Source organism: Xiphophorus couchianus, chromosome 7, assembly GCF_001444195.1.
Source record: "Xiphophorus couchianus chromosome 7, X_couchianus-1.0, whole genome shotgun sequence".
Taxonomy (NCBI): Eukaryota; Metazoa; Chordata; class Actinopteri; order Cyprinodontiformes; family Poeciliidae; genus Xiphophorus; species Xiphophorus couchianus.
Genome location: NC_040234.1, coordinates 5,105,426 through 5,126,192, shown reverse-complemented (window position 1 = coordinate 5,126,192; position 20,767 = coordinate 5,105,426). Strand labels below are relative to the sequence as shown.

Here is a 20,767-nt window from a genome sequence, read left to right as displayed (position 1 = left end):
GTCAATCAGATTGGTTTATGCAACGAGGCGTTTAGTTTCCCCCTTTGCTTCCAGTGTTTCTGTTTTTACTAAGCTGGACTTAGATTAGACTCACTGTCAACTAATCTGGGGAGAATTATAGGAACTGCAAAACAGATTTTTTAGTTTCATTCTGGGTTATACTGTCAATGCTGACATGACTTTGAAGAGAATTATTTTTTCTGACTTCTAAAAAAAATGAAATGGATTATTTAAATATGATTTTTCTGTCATTAGAGGTTAAGTTAAGAGGCTAGCTCTTTTTGTTGCTTTGTGTAATCTCTATAGTTATATTTAATATGAAGGTTTAGCTGAGGTGATGGCCAAATCTACCTTGTCTGAATGTTGCTCTCCTCCTGCATTCCTGTTTTTGATGGGCATGATAATATAATAAAAGGTGTATTACAAACCCACATTTTTAAAGAGGCATTGATATTGTTTAATTCTGTGTATAGAGAATGTTTAGATTCCTGGAGAAATGGAGATTACACCTGAATAATACACAATAAACGCAAAAGAAAAGTACAAGATGCAGCTGATAATTTTTTGTGTGCTGCCCCCTTGTGGTAAAAGTCTCACAGTACCCTCAGAATGGTTATGGTTACTGGAGATTTGTTTACCATCTTGTCCTTCAGGATAAGTAGCTGGGATTTTAAAGCAGTATGACAAAGGAATGTGTTATGCATATAAAATGATAAAGTGAACACTCTTACTTTGACCACAGATCCTGCTACACAGGAAAAGTGATTTCAGAAAATAAACAGGTGAACAGGGCAGATTTATCTTCCTTAACCAAGCCAAGCAGGCGGTAAACAGTCATGCCATTAAAGTGAGAGCAGGTGTTTACTCTCTGAAATGATCTTCTCGCATCATACTAAATTAGTATTTAGCTAATTAGTATTAGCTAAATACTAATTATTAGCTAAATTAGTATTTAGCTAATACTAAAGCTACTATTATTAGCTTTAGTATTTGAAGTTAATTACTTCGTCCTAGTAATTAGCTTTAGTACTGCCTTGTTTTTTTTCTTAGTGTCTGAGCAAAATAAACAACAAATGGTCTATTACTGCATGTGTACAGTTAGCGTGACAAGTTATGTTCTTGGAAAAATAGCCAGATTACTTTAGAGCAACTAAACCATCAGAAGTAAAATGCGAACTGATTATGTGAATAAAAGTGAGACTTTTGGCTGCTTCCATTCACTGCCGATAGGTTTTGCATAACCTTTGCACAACTTGCCAGCAAACAGTACTACAGAGACGTAACAGCTGGAAGAAAGAGGAATGCTGCTGCCTGTGTGCATTAAAGGAACAGTACTGTCAGGAGGGGAGAATGTTAGCATTTGTACCTAAATGAGAATATTTTCCTTTTGCCACTGTTGTGTTCTGCTGCTTGCCTTAGAATAACAAAATAACAATTTTACATATTCCTCAACTTTGAACATAGAAATGAATACGACAGGTATGAGGTACAAGTCCAGACACAAGTGAAAAGTTGTAAAATTGATTATATATTCCACTGAAAGGTGCTTTTCTCTCAAACAATAGTTGTCAAAATGAACTTGAAAAGTGCTGTACATTAAATATACTGTATTTCACAATAACAATCATGGTTACATTCAGTGTCTCCCTTTGTGTTTGGTATCAGAGGTGGTGTTGGAAAACTAAATGACAGGTAGGCCACAAATTTCTTTTTATTTGGGTTTTTTTTAGTAAATAAAGATTTTTTACATTCTTAAAACTACATTTATATTATTGCTCACTTAAAATCAGGTTTGTCAACTATTTTAGTCCAGATGTATCACATGAATATATAGATAAGGCTTCGTGAGTCATGTAAATTCAGAGTGAACACTTTCACTTCTTTCACACATTTTAAGGCAGTTCATTCAGAATAATCCATCTGTTAACAAACCACTGAATCATTCCAGCCTGATGCTTGTCTAAAGCTGCGCTCCTGTCTGTCTGGGACTCTTCAGATTTACTAGAAACATCCGTTTGGTGAACCGTCATACCCTGACCAGCTGACCTCTGCTTGGGCTTGCTGATGACCTGAAGAGCTGTCCGCTCCTCCATCCTTCCTCTCTGCTTCTTCACCCTCCTCCGGCGTGTTTCCTCCAGAGCTCGAGTCGTCCATGACGTAAAGGTTCCTCATAGAGTCCGCCACGGCGTCTCTCAGCTCGTCCTCCGACTCCTCAAAATTCCTGAAGAAAAACACATCACTTCTACATTTACCTTCCCTTTGTTAGATTTAAAGATTCAGAATAAATCTTTCAGACCCATAGTATAATTTTATAGCATCATCAGGTAACTATGTTAACCTCAGTAGTTATGAAAATGCTGTGTCCATTTTTGTTGATTGTGCACGACGCTCTACTAATTCTTTTCAAAGATGTACGGCTGTATAATTGAGCATCTGTTTGCAGCGAGCGTAAACGTTGAATTTGGGGGGCGTGGCCAGCAGCAGCTCACTTGGATTTAAAGTGACAGAGCCCTAAAACAGCTCATTCTGACAGGAGCTCAAAATAGGCAGAACTGAAATCTCATAATAGTTTTTTTTTTTTTTTCAAAAAATGTAATAAACATGTTTATTGTTTAGCCTTAAGGTGACCTTTAATTTGTATTTGTTTTCTCTTTTTTTTTTTTTTATATGTGGTTTGTACCATACTGTGTTCAGAGTGAAGTTAACAAAGCGTGAACTCACGTGTCATCATCATCAGACCTCGACTCCAAACGCTCTTCATCCATCTCTATGTCCGAGTCCTCTTCCTCTTCTCCTTGTTTCCCCTTCTCCTCCTCTCCCTGCGTAGCGTCTAACGCTTCATAGAGGACAAACAGTTCAGCGTTCCACGTTCAGTGAATCTCTTTAGCCTTCAGTTTCTTGCCTGTTGGGTGTTTGGGCCTGACCTGTGTCCAGACTTGGTGTGAGTTCAGCCTGAGCCAGAGCGTTCAGCAGGGAGCTGGGGGGGCCGCTGGTCCACTGCCTGCGGCCTGCTGGAGTTGCCAGCAGGAGGAGACATGTCAGATATGTGGAGCTTTAAAAAATACATGGGATACTTCAGTCGTTGTGCGTGCTGCACCTTCTAAAGACTCAGCCGCTGTGCTACAAGCAGAGTTGACGTCCATATTGGCCAGGGCGTCCAGCAGAGTCTGAGGGGTCCTTTGGCTCCACCCCTTTCTCTCCTTTGACCAGTCTTTGAGCTTTAGCGCCTCCCCTTCCTGGAAGCTTAGCGTACGATTGAGAGGGTCCACTTCCTGTTTGGTGAGAGGAGAAGAAGAAAACTGAAGCCATGTAGCAAAAATGACTTTGTTTCAATACTTCTACCTGCTTCTCTTCGTTTTTCCTCTCCTCCTTCGTTTCTTCTTCATCCAGCCGGATTTCAAACATGATTCCCTTCTGCAGATACCAAAAGATTTAAATGCTGTTCATCATTTTCAAACAGTCTCACTTCATTTTTTTTTTAAGGAATGGCTTTTGAAAATCTTTGTAATATTCCTTTTATACGCCAGCTGAGCTTTTCAGATGGCGTTCCATGTTGCGTTCAAGTATTTGAATCAAAATTAAGTCTTTTTTTTAGGTTCGGCAGGCAGAACCTCACCTTATCTTTGGCTTTTTTCTGAGAATTTCCCTCGTTTTCTTCTCTGATCTGCCTCAGAACTGCATCCGTGTCCTACAGCGGGAAGGAAAAACTCTGTGTAACCTGAGTGACTTAACGACAAATATGTAGGATTTGACCAAGTTGACCTTATGAACAGATACAGCTTCGAACCAAAAGAACAGAAGATGATCACCCCAACACCAAACATACAACACATCCGATCACAGTGTTGCTGTAAAGGTCTAAAAGCTCAGGTGAAACATTACTTACACTGAAAGACAGGTGAGCCAGCTTGAAAAAGTTAGTTAATCAAAGTAATCAAATTAAGTTTATGCCAGTAAATACATTAAGTTTATTAAGTTGTCATGCTAAACAAACATAAATAAAGTAAGTTTGGCTAACTTAGTTCAACTACATGTAACAAATTAACTACATTTTTTAAAATTGGAGCTGCTTTCTCTTTTATTTCAAACCATTTCGAATCTGTCAACTTTTTTTTTTTTTTTTACATCTGATAATACAACCACAAACTTTAGTGTGTTTTTTGGGGGGGGATTTTATGTGCAAACTGCTGAGTTAAGTCATACATCAGATACTGATGCAAATGTAGGAAAACTTTTGAATTTGAGGAAAGTTCCCGCTGAGTTTTCTAGCATTTCGCAAATAGACATAATTTTGGTAACTCTAAGCTAAAACAAGAAAAGTCTGGTCTGATTCAGAGAGTGAGGGAAAAATGTGTGTGTCTTCTTATTTAGTGTATGAAAATGTCTGGCTTTAACTGTCCCACTTTCCCAAAATAATAAATAGCCTTACGGTATTCTGCACAAGTTTGGCACTCTGATTTCTGAGCTCAAGTCATGTAAATATCAAACTGACTTCAACACCACATACGATAAGGCTCAAAGTTTATTTTCCTGAAGTGTGTTTCTGTTTTCCTGTGGTTATTCGTACCTGAGCAGGTGTTTCTTTCTGCTGCTCTTCAGTATCCGAGGCGGGCTCCGGCTCTCGCGCTTTTTCCACCACAAAGGTTCTTTGTTTATCTTGTGGCTGATGAGCACAAACACATGTATAAAGCTGCTGCTGTTAATTCTGTTGCAGATAAAACTTTAGGTGCCTTGTGAGCTTTTGGGATGCACATCAGCTTCATCGTACACAGCTACTGCATCAAACGTGCAGCCAAACCCAAACCCAAACCCAAACCTTCCCCCCCTGTGGTTCATATGCTGAGCAGAGACTGTGTGAAAGAACCGGGTGTTAAGACGCCTGAAAAAGCTCACATCATTTACCTTTTGAGCCACAAACAAAAAATATTTATTTAGGTTTCAGCAAAGCAGTTTTTGCAAAACTACCTGGATTTATTCTGACATCTGAAAAACCCTTTGAATCTTCTGCTACTGTATTTTTAAATATGCCTTACATCTAGTATTTGCAACTCTTATGCGTCATTTATATGTTGAAAAGTTCATGTATTTTAGTGACTCCATCATTAAGGGAATCATCATGATGCAGATTAATTCCACTCAGAATGACGCTTTAACGCACTGATTACTGGTATGATTATGTTAAAACACGGCAAGATCAACAAAAATATTTTTAATATTAAAAAAAAGGCATGTTTAATACCTACAAAAACATATTAAGTTATTGAATATGTCTGTGCATATTACACAAACTCTCTATATAAATGCATTATATATTATATAATCTAATTTGCATACCTCTGATTCAGCTTTCTGTCTCATCTGTCTCACCTCCTGATGATACTGCTGCCTGATGTGATCCAGCTGACGCAGATACTCCTACACACACACACATTTCATTTGAGATATTTGTAGAACTTATTTTCTATCATTTTACACATTAATTTCAGTTAATGCGGGTGTTTGTTTGGTGTCCCACCTGCTGTCCCTCATATTTTCTGTCTTGAGGAAAGTGCTGGTTGTCAGGTAGTCCAACTTCCTGCTCCTGGCCATCCGGCTTCCTTTTACTCTCAGCTGTGCACGGCCGCAGACCCTGGAGATAATAGAAAAGTCACCAAGTCAAGAAAACAACTGAGAAAAGTCCATTAAATGGAGTAAATAGTATTTAAATAAGCTTGAAGTTGACAATATTTGTCCCTTTTCTACTTATGATTGTAGATTTTGATTTAATGATGCCAGTTTTGAGTTGCACTTATTTTAATGATGTTCATGTGTAAGATTTATTTTCACATGAATATAACATATAATATATATTGTAGCTTATTATACGTCTAGATTCTTCAGTACTAACTCTTTTGCAGTTAAAGTCATGTTCTCAACCAAACCAAACAGTTCAGTTCTTGTTCAGTTTTGCAGGATTTCCATGTACTTCTACAATAACAAATATTCTGTTCTACTCTATTTTTTTCTCTTTCTGTGGCCAAATAACATTTTCAAACCCAGAACAATTTCTAATGTTCACATACTATAGTATTTTTAAACTGCGCAAACTGAACTGAAGATTCACTCACATCGGCATACCGAGCGCTTGAAATGGAGACCCATTTCCAAATTACTTCAGCTAATAATTATTTGACCACTTGGGGGCAGTCATAGGCTGCATATAGAGAACTGAATGTTTAGCCCTAGATGTTTAGGCACTAATTAAAATACGGAAATAAAAATTAGAGGATGTTTGTCATGGCAAAAGTAATCTAATCTATCCTAAAGTAGCAGCACACTGTACATTTTAAGCCTTTAATCAGAATAAACATGCATCCATCAAATGTGACACACATACTTTGTAGTCGTGACAGTTCTAGATATTTCACAAAATGGCTTTTATTCCTTGATGTTTGGTTCCATGTAAAATGTGTTTTGAACTATGAAAACCGTGTAATGAAACACTACAAATGTCCTTTATCTGAAAGATTCCCTTCCTGATAACATTTATTCATTACTCATCATCATCAACTGTCATATTTATGCATACAGATACATGTCTTCGTTTTAAACCACGCCCACGTCTGCTTCTAAATCCATCCGTTAAAATAAATGATTAAAAAAACTGACTGTGTGGAGTTTGGTCTTACCAGCTGTTTTTCCGCTCTCAGTTTATACTGGTTGGCCTCCTGTTTCCTCTGCAGGTACTCGTTACGAGCTGCAGCCACACTGACAGACACAACAGGTGACGGTGAACACGTGTTACCGTGGTGATGGGAACAAGATAAATCTCACTGAAGCTCTCCATAAGCAGTGAAAAAGTTTAGAAACAATTTATTCCTGCTAGACATAAAATTGTGGCTAATTTAAGCAAATCTAGATTTGATGTAAATATCACCTCAGATGAATCTGTTTCTTAACAGGAAGATGTAAAAAAAAAAAAAAGATTGCATATTTTTGTTGCTCTTTTATAGAAATGTGCTGCTTGTTTGAGCCACCCACAGCTGGTATGGTTCCACAAGCGGACCATCTTGTTCCCAGAACTGCAGGTTCACATCTGCGACTCGCTCCAGAACCGCAGGATCAGGAGCTGAAGGTGGAGCAACACCAGCAGGAATGTCCTTATTCCTCCTCTGAATGACATCCAGTTGGGCGTAATAGTGCTGGTAGTGGCTGTCAGCCTGCCTCCCATCCAACCTGCAGCTAGAAGAACAACATATTCATTTCAGAAGTTTAAAACAATGACTGGATTGTGACATGAACCGCTCTCTTCTGAGGGCAATTTTTTAATCTTTACCACTTTTCAAAGACAACGTTTTAAAAATATAACGTCCTTCGCTGCTATGCCTGTGACGGTAGATAAAAGAAGAGGAGTACATTTACAACAACTATGTTTTTTCAGATTGATATCAGAAATTTTCTAGAAAAACCTTGAAAATCTTTGAGTTTTAAAAGTACAAATTTGCTAGAAAAAGCTCAGAGATTTTTAGATAAATCTCAGAAATTTTCTAGAATTTTTTCCACTTTCAGAAATATTCAAAAAGTAACAATGTTTTCAACTTTTTAAGTATTTTTCTAATATATTTCGTAGATTAAACTCAAAATTTCTGAGTTTTTGGCAGATATCTAATCCTTTTTTTTGCTATGGTCCTAATATTGCCATCATATATAAAAATATTCTTTTGGTTTCTCAAACTTCTTAGAGGTTAACCATGACCAAACTATTAGGCGATAAACATTCACTAACACTTTACACAGCTAACACAGAAGTATGAGACAAGGTTTAATCAGTAGCTGCGTTTCTATTACAAATGTTTTTGATGTTCCACTCGAAAAAAAAAAGACAATTTTGCAATTGCAGTGTTTCCGAAAAATCAGAAATGTGATTAAAATCCCACCTGAATAAACCTGTACACAGGATAAGTCATTAAAAATCATGGTGGACACAAATGTAAACACTTACAAGTGGTACTGAGAAACGATTTTCTAATAGATGTATTGAAATACATCTGTTTCAATATGACTGAAAAACCACATCGTCCTATTACAAAAACTGTACTCAAAAATGTGAGTTTTTTCCAAATGAACCAAAGTTATTTCCACAAGCTAAAATTTGCAGGAGGTTTTTACTACCCACTTCTGAATCCCTGCAAACGCTCCGTCTGCGGCTGGTTTGGCTGCTTTGTGATGAAGAGGCTGCAGTAGCACATAAATACGAAGTTAAACCAACAGAAACACAAAAAACCCAGATACTGGGTCAAAAAGAGAGCATGTGATGCGGCTTCAGACTTACTTTGTAGGGAGCGGCGACCACTCTGAACGGCGCTCTGTGGTCCGGTTTGGCGGCGGGTTTCCCGCCTGCTGCCCCCGGCCTCTCTGCTGCCCTCGCCTTCTGCATCTTCTCTGGACAACAGCGGAGAAGAAAACGGCTTTGTTTACGGCTTCGTTTTCATGTCTACTGTTTGTCGGAGGAAAATGTTTAAAAATAAAACCTATCGAGTTTTCCATCGCAGTGTGTTAGTGTTAGGTGAAATGTATATATATATTATCAAATATTTGTTGTTTCATTTATAACAATAGTGTTGCTTATATGATGTTCTGTCTTATATGCCTTTATTGTTTCCTTTCCCTTCAGCATAAAGAATGTTTCTGTGTTGTTTGATTTACTTTGTTTCCTTTTCACAAGAGGGCCTCCCTGAAGAGAAGCAGTGATAACCGTGCTCACAGGGTTTATTGCTCAGCAGTATACAGCAGGAGACAGTTATTTTTTGAGACAGTTATTTTTTGTTTTTGGGCATGTGCACCGACCGATGGCACCCTTTGAATTTCGTTGTCCTTGTGACAATAACAATAAAGATTTATCTTATCTTATCTATCTTATCTTAGCAGGACCTCTTCTTCCTTTGAACTGTTAGATAGCAGTAAAACCGTCGCCTTGAAGATGTACGACTTGTTCTGTTTTACTCTGTGTCTGGAGCCGAATAATCTAATGCAAGACAACATGTGTTTAGTTAGTGATTGTCATTAGCACTGCAACTAAGTAATGAAGTGTTTTGCCCCCACCCCTTAGAGTTGCAGTGTTCTCTGTGATAGGGACTCTGAAAGTAATAAAAAGAGAGGAGCGGACAAATGTGTTTCAGAGCGGTTGGAGATTTGTAACTGTAAACACGTCTCTGTCCGTTCTCCTTGCGAGATCAAAAGAATCTAACTCTCTTGTCTTTTCTGTGTTTGTTCAATTTGTCTTTAATAGGGGTCAAACCTGACAGTTAGGATCATTATAGATGGAAAGAAAAGGAGTGAATTCCCACCATAAAACTCAGATATTTTGAGATTCATCTCAGAAAGTTTCAAGGAAAAACAAGCAAATTTCTGAGCTCCAAAAGTCAAAAAAAAAATTTGCTAGGAAAAAGAAAATAATCTAATTTTGAGATTAATCGCAAATATCTCTCCAAGTTTTTTTTTTAAAAGGAAAAAATTAGTTTGGAAAATTTCTTGGTAAGATTTTGTGTTTTTGCAGTGCACTGTTAGGTTTTTCATCTTCTCTTCCTGTACTAAAAGCCTTACTGTATCATTAATAGTGGATTTCATTTTAAATGTGGCCTGAATGTTTTCTAAATGGTCCATTGCTGCCAAATCCGTCCCAGAGCCGTCTAGGAGAGTAACGCTGACAATACCAGAGGTCAATGAACTCTTATTTTAAAAAAAAACAAAAACACACACACAGTTGATGAGTTCTCACTTGGTGCTTTGTGCTACGTTACCTGCCGGTTTCGATGCTCCTGTTCTTATTTTAGCAGCGTCTGATGCAGCTGCTGCTCCGTTTCGATGGGAAGCTGCGTGGTTTAACTCCCCCTGCATCGTCTGCAAACACCGAAAACCACAAGCACACATGCCTTGACACCGATAGCTCATATTTTACCTCATCACTGCTTATGAAAGCCAATAAGAATTGAACAGGTTTTATGAGAAGCAGAACAGTGTCTTAACTCTTTGGTACGTTTTGTAGAGGCATTAGAGCTTTTTTTCTTTTATAGAAAGTCAGAAAACAAACACCAAGGAATGCAGCAGACACGTCAGTTGACATTTTGCAGACGTTTAAAGCAGAATTAGGATATAAAACAACCTCCTAAGCTTTAGACACCTCATGAAGATCTGTTTAACCCATCATGTGACAATAAAATCCAATTGACAATCTGTGGCAACTCTTGATAAATGATGTACACAGACGCTCTCCATCCCATCTGACCGAGCTGCAGCTTGGTTTAGGAAAGAATGGGGGGGAAAATAAAACATATCAGTCTGTAGAGGTGGAAAGTTGGTAGAGTCTTGCGGCTGTAGCTGCAACCTAAAGTGACTCTACAAAATGTCAGTGGACATGAATATACTTTACAGATTTTGATTTAAAAAAAATAAATAATTAAAAACCATGTTTGTTTCTTCTTCTACTTCACAATTATGGACAACTTTGAGCTGATATTGGTCTATCACATAAAATTAAGTAAAGTTCTGCTTTGTACTGGTGCTCTAAGTATTAAAAAACAGATATAATCCATTTATGTTTTTATTTAAATTACCTTTTTAAAGAATTTTATTTTTGACCCTTATTTGTATACTTTTTTTAAGCAAAGCTACCATTTATCATGTACATCCTGTCACTAATATGAATGTTTAAACAACTGACCCAGTAATCAAACTGACCCGTTACCTGAGCGTTGACGTGTTTACTGACGTGTTTTTCTAAAAATGGACGTCGGAGGACCGAGCTCACTGAGGGACGGTCTCGAGGGTTGACCTGGAAAAAAAAACAAAAACAAAAACAAAACAATGTGTTTTACAAATATGATATATTTTCGAATATGTCCCACAATGTCTAGTTCACTTAACTATTACATTAGAGCCAGTTTATTGTGCAAGAGAAGAGACAACGACCTCATCAGAACCTCTAACGAAGAATGAAATAATAAATCATAAGACGATCAAAATGATTGTGTTTAATAATACCTTAGCTAATATATAGCAGGTCATTCTATAAAGCTAACATTAGCTGTTTACTTGTTATTGGTTAGCATAGCAAGCTAGTACTAGCTATAGTCAAGAATCACACTTTGACCAAATGACTGGTCAAAAAGTTGATATTTTATACATATTTTCACAATATCAATCTTTAGAGGGTTTTTGTCTTTTTTTTGTTGAACCAGATTAGTTTTTACACAAAATCAAAATCCTCTAATCTGCTGGTTGTTGCTGGTGTTAGCATTCCTTCCCATGATCCTACAAGGATAAACAAATATAGAGAATGGATCAATAAAAACCATTTATTTGTAGGCAAATACTCATAATTTAATAATCCAGGTTAAGGTTTATTCTCATTGGTAGCCTTAATATTTGACATTAAGTCCTTTTGATCCATATTTTAGGATTAAAATCTAATTCTCCATGCCAGATTAGACCCACAACTCAACTGTGATATGTTGAGTCAATTCAGACCTGGATTGGTCAATACGTAACGCAAAAAAGTTATCAAAATAACCTAAATTGGGTTATTTTTAATGCAGCGGTTTTACAGTACAATGACAAACATGATTTTTTTTAGAGATACCAAGAACTGTGTATTTCTAACAGTGGTGTCTCGAGAGGACAATAGAGACTCTAGAGAATCACAAGAAGCTCAAGATAATGAACAGCTGCTTAAACAGTTTGCGACATTCTGTCATTTACACCTAGTGATTATAACTTAATCTGATCTGCTGCTGCCAAAGGAGAGAACGACTATAATCCCATAATACCGGTTCTTTGATCCCTGAATTGCACCGCAAATTGTGCTGGCTTTTATTCAAGTCATAAAATCGGCTCCACAGTCTCTGTGAAATTCTCACTTTCTATAAATTCTTTAGGAATGTCGGGTCCAAATGGAAACACCTCCGTTAAGTTAGAAAAAGAAAGAGGGAAAACTGTGAAAACTCAAAAATCTCGAACAGAAAACAAAAACATTATTGTTGAAGCTTTCTCGCAACTAAAGTTCTGGTGTCTTGTAGGCTTAATGTTAAAATAAGCTGAAGTTCTGAAATGTTCTTATCTTCTAAAAATGTTGTGAAAGAGTTAACTAACAACTGTCAAAGGGAATTATATAAACAAGTGCATTACTAAAGCAAAAAAATAAATAAAATGTAGCAAATACTTTTTACTACTGACTAAACTATCACTTCTGTATGATGAGTCAATTTCAGGGACATGAGCTCGTTCTTGTTTGTACCTGCTGTGTAACTTCACTTGTTCTTGTCGTGTTACGTAAACGCTGCAACAAAAAGAGACAAGAGTGTGTCCAACCTTGAAGAGCTGGGCGACCAGCAGACGAAGGTCGTGGGAGTAGCGACTGGGGACAGGCGCGTAGTGGCCTCTGCAGATTTTGCTGACCAGCTGCCTCAGGCTGTTGCCCTCAAACTGTTAGTGGAGACCCACAATTAGTAAGTCAGACTGGAACAAAAAGAAGCAAACATTCAATTAATTTAACAACAGCAAATACATTTTTTAAAGGGGCAGTATTATGTTTGTTCCAGTCCACATACTGTAATTTTAAGTCAGTCAAGTAACCATATTACGTTGAGTTGTTAAGAAAAATGCTGCATGTATCAAATACTGTATGACTTAAAAGAAAGTTGACTTTGTAATTTAATAGATGGATGACGGTAGCGTTAGCTTAGCGTTTATGAAGCGGTGAGGGTGAAGCGTTTGCCGGTGTGGCAGAGCTCACTGGATGCCTCAGGCTGCAGAGTTCATAGAGGACACAACCCAGAGACCAGATGTCTCTGCAGAAGCAAAAACACAAACAAAAGCAAATATTTGTCAACCTGAATCGATTTCACAGAAACTCTCCCTGGTTTTAATTACACCATTTCACAAACAAACATCCTCCCTGTTAGCGTCCCACTGAGTATATCTTACATATCCTGACATGCCACCTGTTGGAAAAGCATGCAGTTTATCAGCACCTCACACCCTTCAGCTAAAGTCATAAACCTGATGGAGAAAAACAGAGTTAAATGCAATGACATTAGGCAGCCAACAGAGAAAAGAAACTGTCTTCAGGTATTTGTATCTGGCTCAGAGTCACGTATACGACAAATCTTCACTTTGTACTTTGACGTTTTAAGAAGAGGATGAAGGAAAGCAGTTCAAGAGAATCAGAATTATATCCTCCTCAAAATGTCGCTGACGAGAGTCTCGGGTAGAAAGAAGAGGAAGTCAGTTTGACCTCAGGTTCACCAAAACGGGAACAGAAAAGAGCAGATGAGATAAGAGACAGACAGACAGACAGTTTATTTGATTTAAAACACACAAACAAAAATTAATAATAACCGTTACAGTCAATCAACTCTCCGACTTCAAAACAAGGTCAAATAGAAATAATTTATAAGTGTTTTATAGACTGAATAGATGTAGGCTGAAGATATTCAGTTTATCCCAGTTTGAGATGTTCAGATAAGACAACATGGATATGAACAGACATAAAGTGTGTTCCTCTATAGTGAGAAGATAATGTGGAACCTTATCCTGTCCTGGTGTGAGCAGCTTGGTTTTTGTCCGACTGTACAATGTGTTGAATTGTTGTATATTCAGACACCAAAACTTGCTTCTGTGGGGTTTTTCTTTCCTTATTTTCTCGCAAAATAAAGAATATGATCTAAAATATAATATAAATATGACCTAAAAACATATGCTAAGATAATAAAAAACGTTCATCAAGACAAAGAAAAGAACAGTAGAATCTTTCCCCATTAGCAAATCACCCAGACTGCTGCTATAATCCTGATAAACACTACGTCTTACTGGTCCCCATGCTCCCTCTTCAGGGCTGTTGGGTCGATGTTTGTGTCTGCACACGCTGTCAGAATGAAACCCCCTCTGGGTGGATTGCAGCTCTACTAGGTCATAATAACACGATTACACAACCGGGGTTTATTATTGCGCTCACACATGATCGTCCAACAGAGACAGACATGACGACCGACACACTCAGTCAGGCCCAGAACTCATCTGTTCTCTAAACTCCACCCATGTAGCGTCCAATTCTGCTGTAGTCATCACAAGGGAGCAGAAATTTTGGACTGATTTCAAACAACTCCTCATTGTGAGGAATTTTACTTCACGGCTAATTCAATGCAAACGTAGCGCTTGGTGATACATCAGCCGTTTTCCCCGAACTGAGCGAACTACTGAAAACCAGCCCACAGGTTCCGACAAAACAGAAAACTTTCTGTGAAGTTGATGTCATTAACAAGTATAATAATAGTGGTACAGAAAGTTTAAAAGAAAAAAACACCCTGAATATAAATGTAAAACCCACAGAAGTGTTCCTGCTTTCATATTAAACAGTGATGCAAATGTGACTGAGAATATATTGTTTTTCATCAATCAATGAGCTGGTTGTAATACTCTTGTGCTGAAAATCAGCTTAGAACAGGAACAACATTTGTTGGCCCTCAGTCGGTAAATTCCCTTGAACCAGCAGCAGAGTGACAGGCAGGCCGCAGCACGCAGATCCACTCAAAGGCAAAAACAGAAAGTGAGAATGGCAGACGGTACAGTGAGGGCAAAGTTACAGCGTAAGAAAAAACTCAGAGAACCTCAGTACCATTAAGGTGAAGAGACCGAGACAGTCGACCACTTTCAGTTTCTGTATCTTAGGTCACTGTCAGGTTGGAACGGCTGAACGCGTTCCAGGCAGTTTCTGGACTGCTGACTCCACACTCTCCACCAGGACCTCCAGATAAAAGGCTGAACTCGTCCTGTAGTCAGTTTTGTACATACGTTTTGTTGTTGTAGGGCCGACTCTCGCAGATCTCTGGTGAGAGGTAGTATGGCGTCCCGACACAAGTCCTGGCCATCTCCAGGGTGCTAAACGGTAAAAAAAATAAAATAACAATAACAATCAGCCCACCCTCAGTTAAGCCTCAATACAGAGACAAATTGGATATGATGTTCAAAATGGAAGACTGGTTAGTTTTAAAATATGAGCTTTAAGAATTTTTGGACCTTTTGTCTTTCTATGTAATAAAAGTCCCAAAAAATAAAGAGGCTTCTCCTTCTGTACAGTACAGACAATAATCGCACACTTTATCCTACTATTGAATCGACTGTTGCAATCAAATGCTACTAACCGGCTACCATTTCCACGCTCTTGTGTTTACTTGTCCGAGTTGACAGTTTGAGGAATGCTAATCAGTTGTTTGGAGCTCCTCCATGACTTACGGTGGACTCGCTGACAGGCAGCTGCATCGTGTGTGTGTGTGTACGTGTACGTGTGTGTGAAGATTACACTTGACTTACTTATTCAAAATTCTTGCGATACCAAAGTCCCCCAGCTTTACTTTCATCCCTCCGCTGGTTAGGAAGATATTCTAGGCAAGAGGGAGAGCAGGAATGAAAACAGATTTTTGTGTGTGTGTGTGTGTGTGCGCGCGCGTTTGTTTCTAATACCTTGTGGGGACCGTCCTGACATATACTACGTTGTGGGGACACGCTGCTCCTTGTGGGGACTGAAGCCTGGTCCCCACAAGGGGAAACGCTGTTTTTGGGTCAGGGGTCAGATTTAGGACTAAGGTGTGAATTGAGTTTTGGTTAGAGTTATGTATGTAATGGGTAGGGTAAAGGTAAGGTAAGATTTAGGTTGTAGAAATTAATGGAAGCCAATGGAAAGTCCCCGCAAAGATAGCGGCGCAAACGTGTGTGTGTGTGTGTGTGTGGGCGTGTGTGTGTGTGTGTGTGTGTGTGTGTGTGTGGGGGTGTGTGTGTGTGTGTGTGTGTGTAAACTGATATGACTGATAAAACAGAGAGATGGCTGTGAACAGAAATGCAGTGTGTTGTCATCTTGCTGAGTTATTCTAGGAGCTGGCACAGACAGAGCAGGACTGACGGTTCTGCTGTACAATTAAAGAGCTCTGTAATGACAATGTTTGTTAATTAATGAGCTTAACCCCAGAGACAAGATGCTGACAATGTTTATAGACACAGAGCAATAAATACGGCACAAATTATCTTTTCGAAAGCGCCACAAAAACAAAATATGTTTTTTCTCCCCCCCGACTTTTTCCTATAACATCAGACATTTCCCCTTGAGATCGATAAATTTGAATTATAAGCAATTGTAAAATTGAACAATAAGTTCAGAGTGTGCAAAACAACATATGGAATGATGTGATCAGGTTATCAAGTCCCCTTCTTTCATTTTTCAACATGATGCTGCCACTGCCATGTTTTAACATGAGTCTGGTGGGATTCAGGATGATATGAAGGCAGAATGCAAATGAAGAGAAAGGTTTTCAGAGTATCACTTATAAAGGCAAGTTGAAAACAATGTGTTATTTTCCTAAATTAATTATTTGTCACAACTTTCTTTTGATTTACCACATAAAATCCCAGTAAACAGACTGAAGTTTCTGGATGTAAAAAAAGTTTAAAGGTTTAAAATATCTGAGAATTAAACAGACAAAATAAGGAATACAAAATGACAACTGTGAAATTTTCAAAAACGATCCTAAGTCAGTTTTAGTCATTGGGAAAAACAAATTGTCCTCGTGTGAGTAAAGGCGAAGCTGAGTCCAAACAGTTTAAAATCCACAGTGGAACTTCAATGAAACTTTGTAAATAATGAAAAATTGTGTCGTGCTGAAATCAACCTTTTTCTAATTATATAAATAAACTTTTATTTGAACGTTTTATTGACCTCACTGTGAGCGATGCAGTTCAAATAAACGATAAAAACGTGTTTTTCTCATTGTAAGTTCACTAGATTCACACAGAAAAATATTCCTACAAAGCTAAAACCTGTTTGTTTGTCTGATATAAAAAGAGTTATGCAAGGTTTAAAAAATAAAAGTGTTTCAGTAATCTTTAGTTTCATTTTAAGTCTTCCTTTTAGGCGTGTTTTACCTGAGATTTGATGTCTCTGTGAAGAATCTTCCGGTCGTGGATGTGCTTGAGGCCCAGGCAGATCTGGGTGAACCAGTCCACAATCTGACAAACACAAAGTTCACTTTTTTCTTCTCCGTCTGACAGGGAGCCCAGCCTTTGGTAACATTCAGGCTCTTATTTGTTGTTGTATCAACCTTCCAGACCTCTCAGGTCTTCCGGTTCTGGTTCTGCTCTGCATACTCAGAACCAGAACCAAACGAGGAGAAGCAGCTTTCAGCTTCTATGCACCACAAATTGGGAACAAACTTCCAGAAAACTGTAATAAAACAGCTGAAACACCGACTTCCTTTAAATCTCGACTAAAAACCCACCTGGTTAGGATTGTATTTGAAACGTAATCAATTACAAATTTATTGACTTAATGCTGTATTTTGATTGTTGATTCTATGTTGCATTGTGTTTGTGTTTGATATGATGTAAAGCACTTTGAAATGCCTTGCTGCTGAAATGTGCTACACAAATACAATTTGATTGATTGATTGACTGATATTTCAGATTCTAGCTGGGGTTCAGGTTAGCCGGTACCTGCGCCTCAGAGAAGGGAATTCCTCTCTGCATGCTGATCTTCTTCAGCAGATCTCCTCCATCGCAGTACTCCATCACTATGTACAGGCTGCCCTTCTCTGCACACAGAAAAGGTTTCCAAGTGGTTCATTTCTGACAGGAAATGAGACGGCCGTCTCAAAAAAGATAGTAAAACAATGTGACGGAAGTATAAATGTTACTTTACACCTAAATCTACTAGGCGTACAATAAATGTGTGGCTGAATTGTGGATCAGTGGGCCTATAAAATGCTCTGGAAGGAAGATCTGCTCTCACCCTGAAATGTAGTGATGAACGAAACAATGTTTGGGTGCTTCATCTGTGACAGGAGAGTCACTTCTTTCTTAGAGGCTTCTTTCTCCTTCGCTGACATCTGGACAATAAACACACATAGTAGTCAATGAGACAGCCCTAAAAGTGAATGAAGAGAGATTTTTTTAAATTGGTTGGATTTTATTATATTGTAGAGACATTTTGTCTTTTTAGATTCCAACATATTTCATAGGTTTAGAAGATAAAAAATCTCTTCCTATTTTGTAACTTTTCTATTTTGCTCCAAGAACGTGAAAACGTTCTGCAAATTTTAATGTGTATAAAGGGACAGTATTATGTGCTTTGCAGGCATATAGTGCTATTTTATGGCATAATCAAGTAGCTGTTAATATCAGTTGTTATAAAACTGCCATAGATATCAAATATGACTTAAAAGAAATTTGACTTTGTAATTTAATGCCTTGAAATTGGGCCTCTGTCTCTTTAAAAACTCCTGCTCTTTTTGTAACTCTGCCTGTAGGGCTACTCAATTATCCCTTCAACAACATTTTTACCAGTGCTCCACTGAGAAGTAGCTCCTATAATAAGCTCAGCAGATTCACAGTTCCACTGGGTGTTTGCTAATTGCTGCTGGCTAGTCTGAAGGAGCTGAGTGAGAAGGACTGCTTTGTGAGGTGGAAGCTCGCTAGCTTGGAAACTGCAGCTGCGAGGAGGAGCTACATCTCGAAGGCGGGGCTAGGTCCCCCCACACATTTTTCCCAGCTGCATGGTTGCCACGGGAGATTAAAGGACTTCTCAAACATTCGCAAAAGAATTAAAGCAACACTCCAGGTATGTTTTTGATGAGGGAATAACATTCTACCATGATGGAAACCTAATACTGTCCCTTTAATACATCTGAAATAAATACTTGTTTTACTTCAAACTCCAAAGACAATCAGGAAAAAAAAATATTCCTGATTATATTGATAAAATTAGTGATATTTGGTAAGAAATGTTATGTTATTGTAAAATCTGTGAGAAACGTCTGTTAATTTTTAAAGTAGATATTAGAACTCGTTCAGTAATTTTGAACTCTCTTATGTTTTTGGATGTTATAAAATTGTTGTTCCCTTCAGACAGACTGGTCTGCAGGCGGCTTCGCTGTTGTTCCTGTACCTTCCCGAGACCGATCTGCTTCACCACGCAGCTCCGGCCTCCATCTCCCCGTTTGTCCCTGACGAGGAAGGCTGTCCCAAACGCACCTTCTCCGATCTGCCGGATAACCTCATAGTCATTCATAACACCTGGAAATGCCGCCACGCACACAACACGGCATTATCAGCGGGGTGTTAGCTGTGCCTGAAACAAGCTACATTTTCAGACCAAGCTTTCTCTTGGTTTTGGGTCAATTAAAATACCGACTGTGCAAAATACCGACCCAGAACCCAACCGAAATTATTTCTATCTGCTAAATCCCACGATATTGATAGAAATAACACATCAAATACTTATTTACGGTCGTCTTCAAGATCAGAAGCTTACATAGGGAATGAACGAGCGAAAGCCCGGATGTTGATGTCACGGCTTTGGAAACTTCTGATTGGTTAACAAACACATTTGCGTTAATTGGAGAGACACATCCGTTAATGTCTTTATTTTAAGGTCACAACTGGGTGAAACACGCTGCTGTCTTGTATCACATGAAAAGTAAAAAAAAAGGCCGGCAGGATATCATGAAGACAACTGTGGCGCTATATATGTATACATGTGTGTGTGTGTGTGTGTGTGTGTGTATCACACTATTCAATTCAACATGTCCGTTACCATGGATACGGCAACACAGTTAGCAAGTTGACTACACTTTCCTGGTAGAGCTTCCTTTTTAATGGTTTTAAATAAAGAAGTTTACTTACGGGTGTGGAACTTCACCGATGCAGTAAAGTTAACATAGCAGAGAGAGGAAAAAAGCAGCAATGACAAGTTGAAAAGTCGCGAGACGTCACAGTAATGTCCGTCTTTCGACAAAATAAATAAATAAATAAAAATACAGTACGGCGAGCTAGAGAAGTTGCCGCGGGGAACACTGGGAGCTGTAGTTTTCTTTCCCCCATCACTGATTGGTAGAAAGCTCAAGATTCCCTTCACAACAGTGAATTTTAAGCTTTGTTAAAAATCTTAAAATGCTGTTACTTTTAATAATCCAAAAATATATTTTAGTGGTTAGAAAATAATGTCCCTTAAAAGGCCACACAGTCTGGCGCCTGAGAATTAGTTGTTTTCCTCTTTTTCAAAAGGGAAACTGATACGACCCAGATACGTGATACGCCGTCACCTAAGTTACACAGAAATCTAAATCTCTCATCTGCCTGCTCTTTAAAGCCGATGTGCAAAGACACGGCGGTTATTTAAATCCTCAGAACAAGAGAAGAGATTTGGAGATTCATTCGCAGCTCATTTTGCTGTCGTCACATTCAAGTCAGACTAAAACGCCCGGTGGAGCTCTCCACATATGACCTCTCCATATATGACCTCTCCACATATGACCTCTCCACATATGACCTCTCCACATATGACCTCTCCATATATGACCTCTCCACATATGACCTCTCCATATATGACCTCTCCACATATGACCTCTCCACATATGACCTCTCCATATATGACCTCTCCACATATGACCTCTCCACATATGACCTCTCCACATATGACCTCTCCATATATGACCTCTCCACATATGACCTCTCCACATATGACCTCTCCACATATGACCTCTCCATATATGACCTCTCCACATATGACCTCTCCATATATGACCTCTCCACATATGACCTCTCCACATATGACCTCTCCATATATGACCTCTCCACATATGACCTCTCCATATATGACCTCTCCACAAGGTCAGGTGCTGCACCTGCAAAAAGTTCTTCAAAATGAATCCTCCCGAGACTGTGTTAAGATTGTTTTTAACGTCCAAAT

At 38.5% G+C, this 20,767-nt stretch overlaps 1 protein-coding gene across 5 annotated transcripts; it reads right to left on the bottom strand.

The window, feature by feature from the left end:
• Nucleotides 1-208: 208 nt before the first annotated feature.
• Nucleotides 209-19,821, bottom strand: nek5 (NIMA related kinase 5). 5 transcript variants are annotated; one of them, XM_028023199.1, is made up of 24 exons: nt 19,702-19,821; nt 18,965-19,092; nt 17,810-17,906; nt 17,515-17,612; nt 16,948-17,031; nt 15,346-15,416; nt 14,827-14,913; nt 12,770-12,824; nt 12,346-12,459; nt 10,724-10,810; nt 9,780-9,879; nt 8,312-8,421; nt 8,156-8,214; nt 7,021-7,221; nt 6,669-6,747; nt 5,516-5,629; nt 5,335-5,415; nt 4,568-4,663; nt 3,617-3,688; nt 3,343-3,414; nt 3,098-3,272; nt 2,925-3,011; nt 2,722-2,836; nt 209-2,221 (listed from the first exon to the last, which is right to left on the bottom strand). In XM_028023199.1, the coding sequence occupies exons 2-24, from the start codon at nt 19,085-19,087 to the stop codon at nt 2,002-2,004; spliced, it is 2,397 nt and encodes a 798-aa protein (XP_027879000.1). In that variant the 5' UTR covers nt 19,088-19,092; nt 19,702-19,821; the 3' UTR covers nt 209-2,001. The 5 variants fall into 5 exon arrangements, with proteins under 5 accessions (XP_027879000.1, XP_027879001.1, XP_027879003.1 ...); XM_028023200.1 differs by having other exon boundaries at nt 2,925-3,008; XM_028023202.1 differs by having other exon boundaries at nt 7,021-7,215.
• Nucleotides 19,822-20,767: the final 946 nt, after the last annotated feature.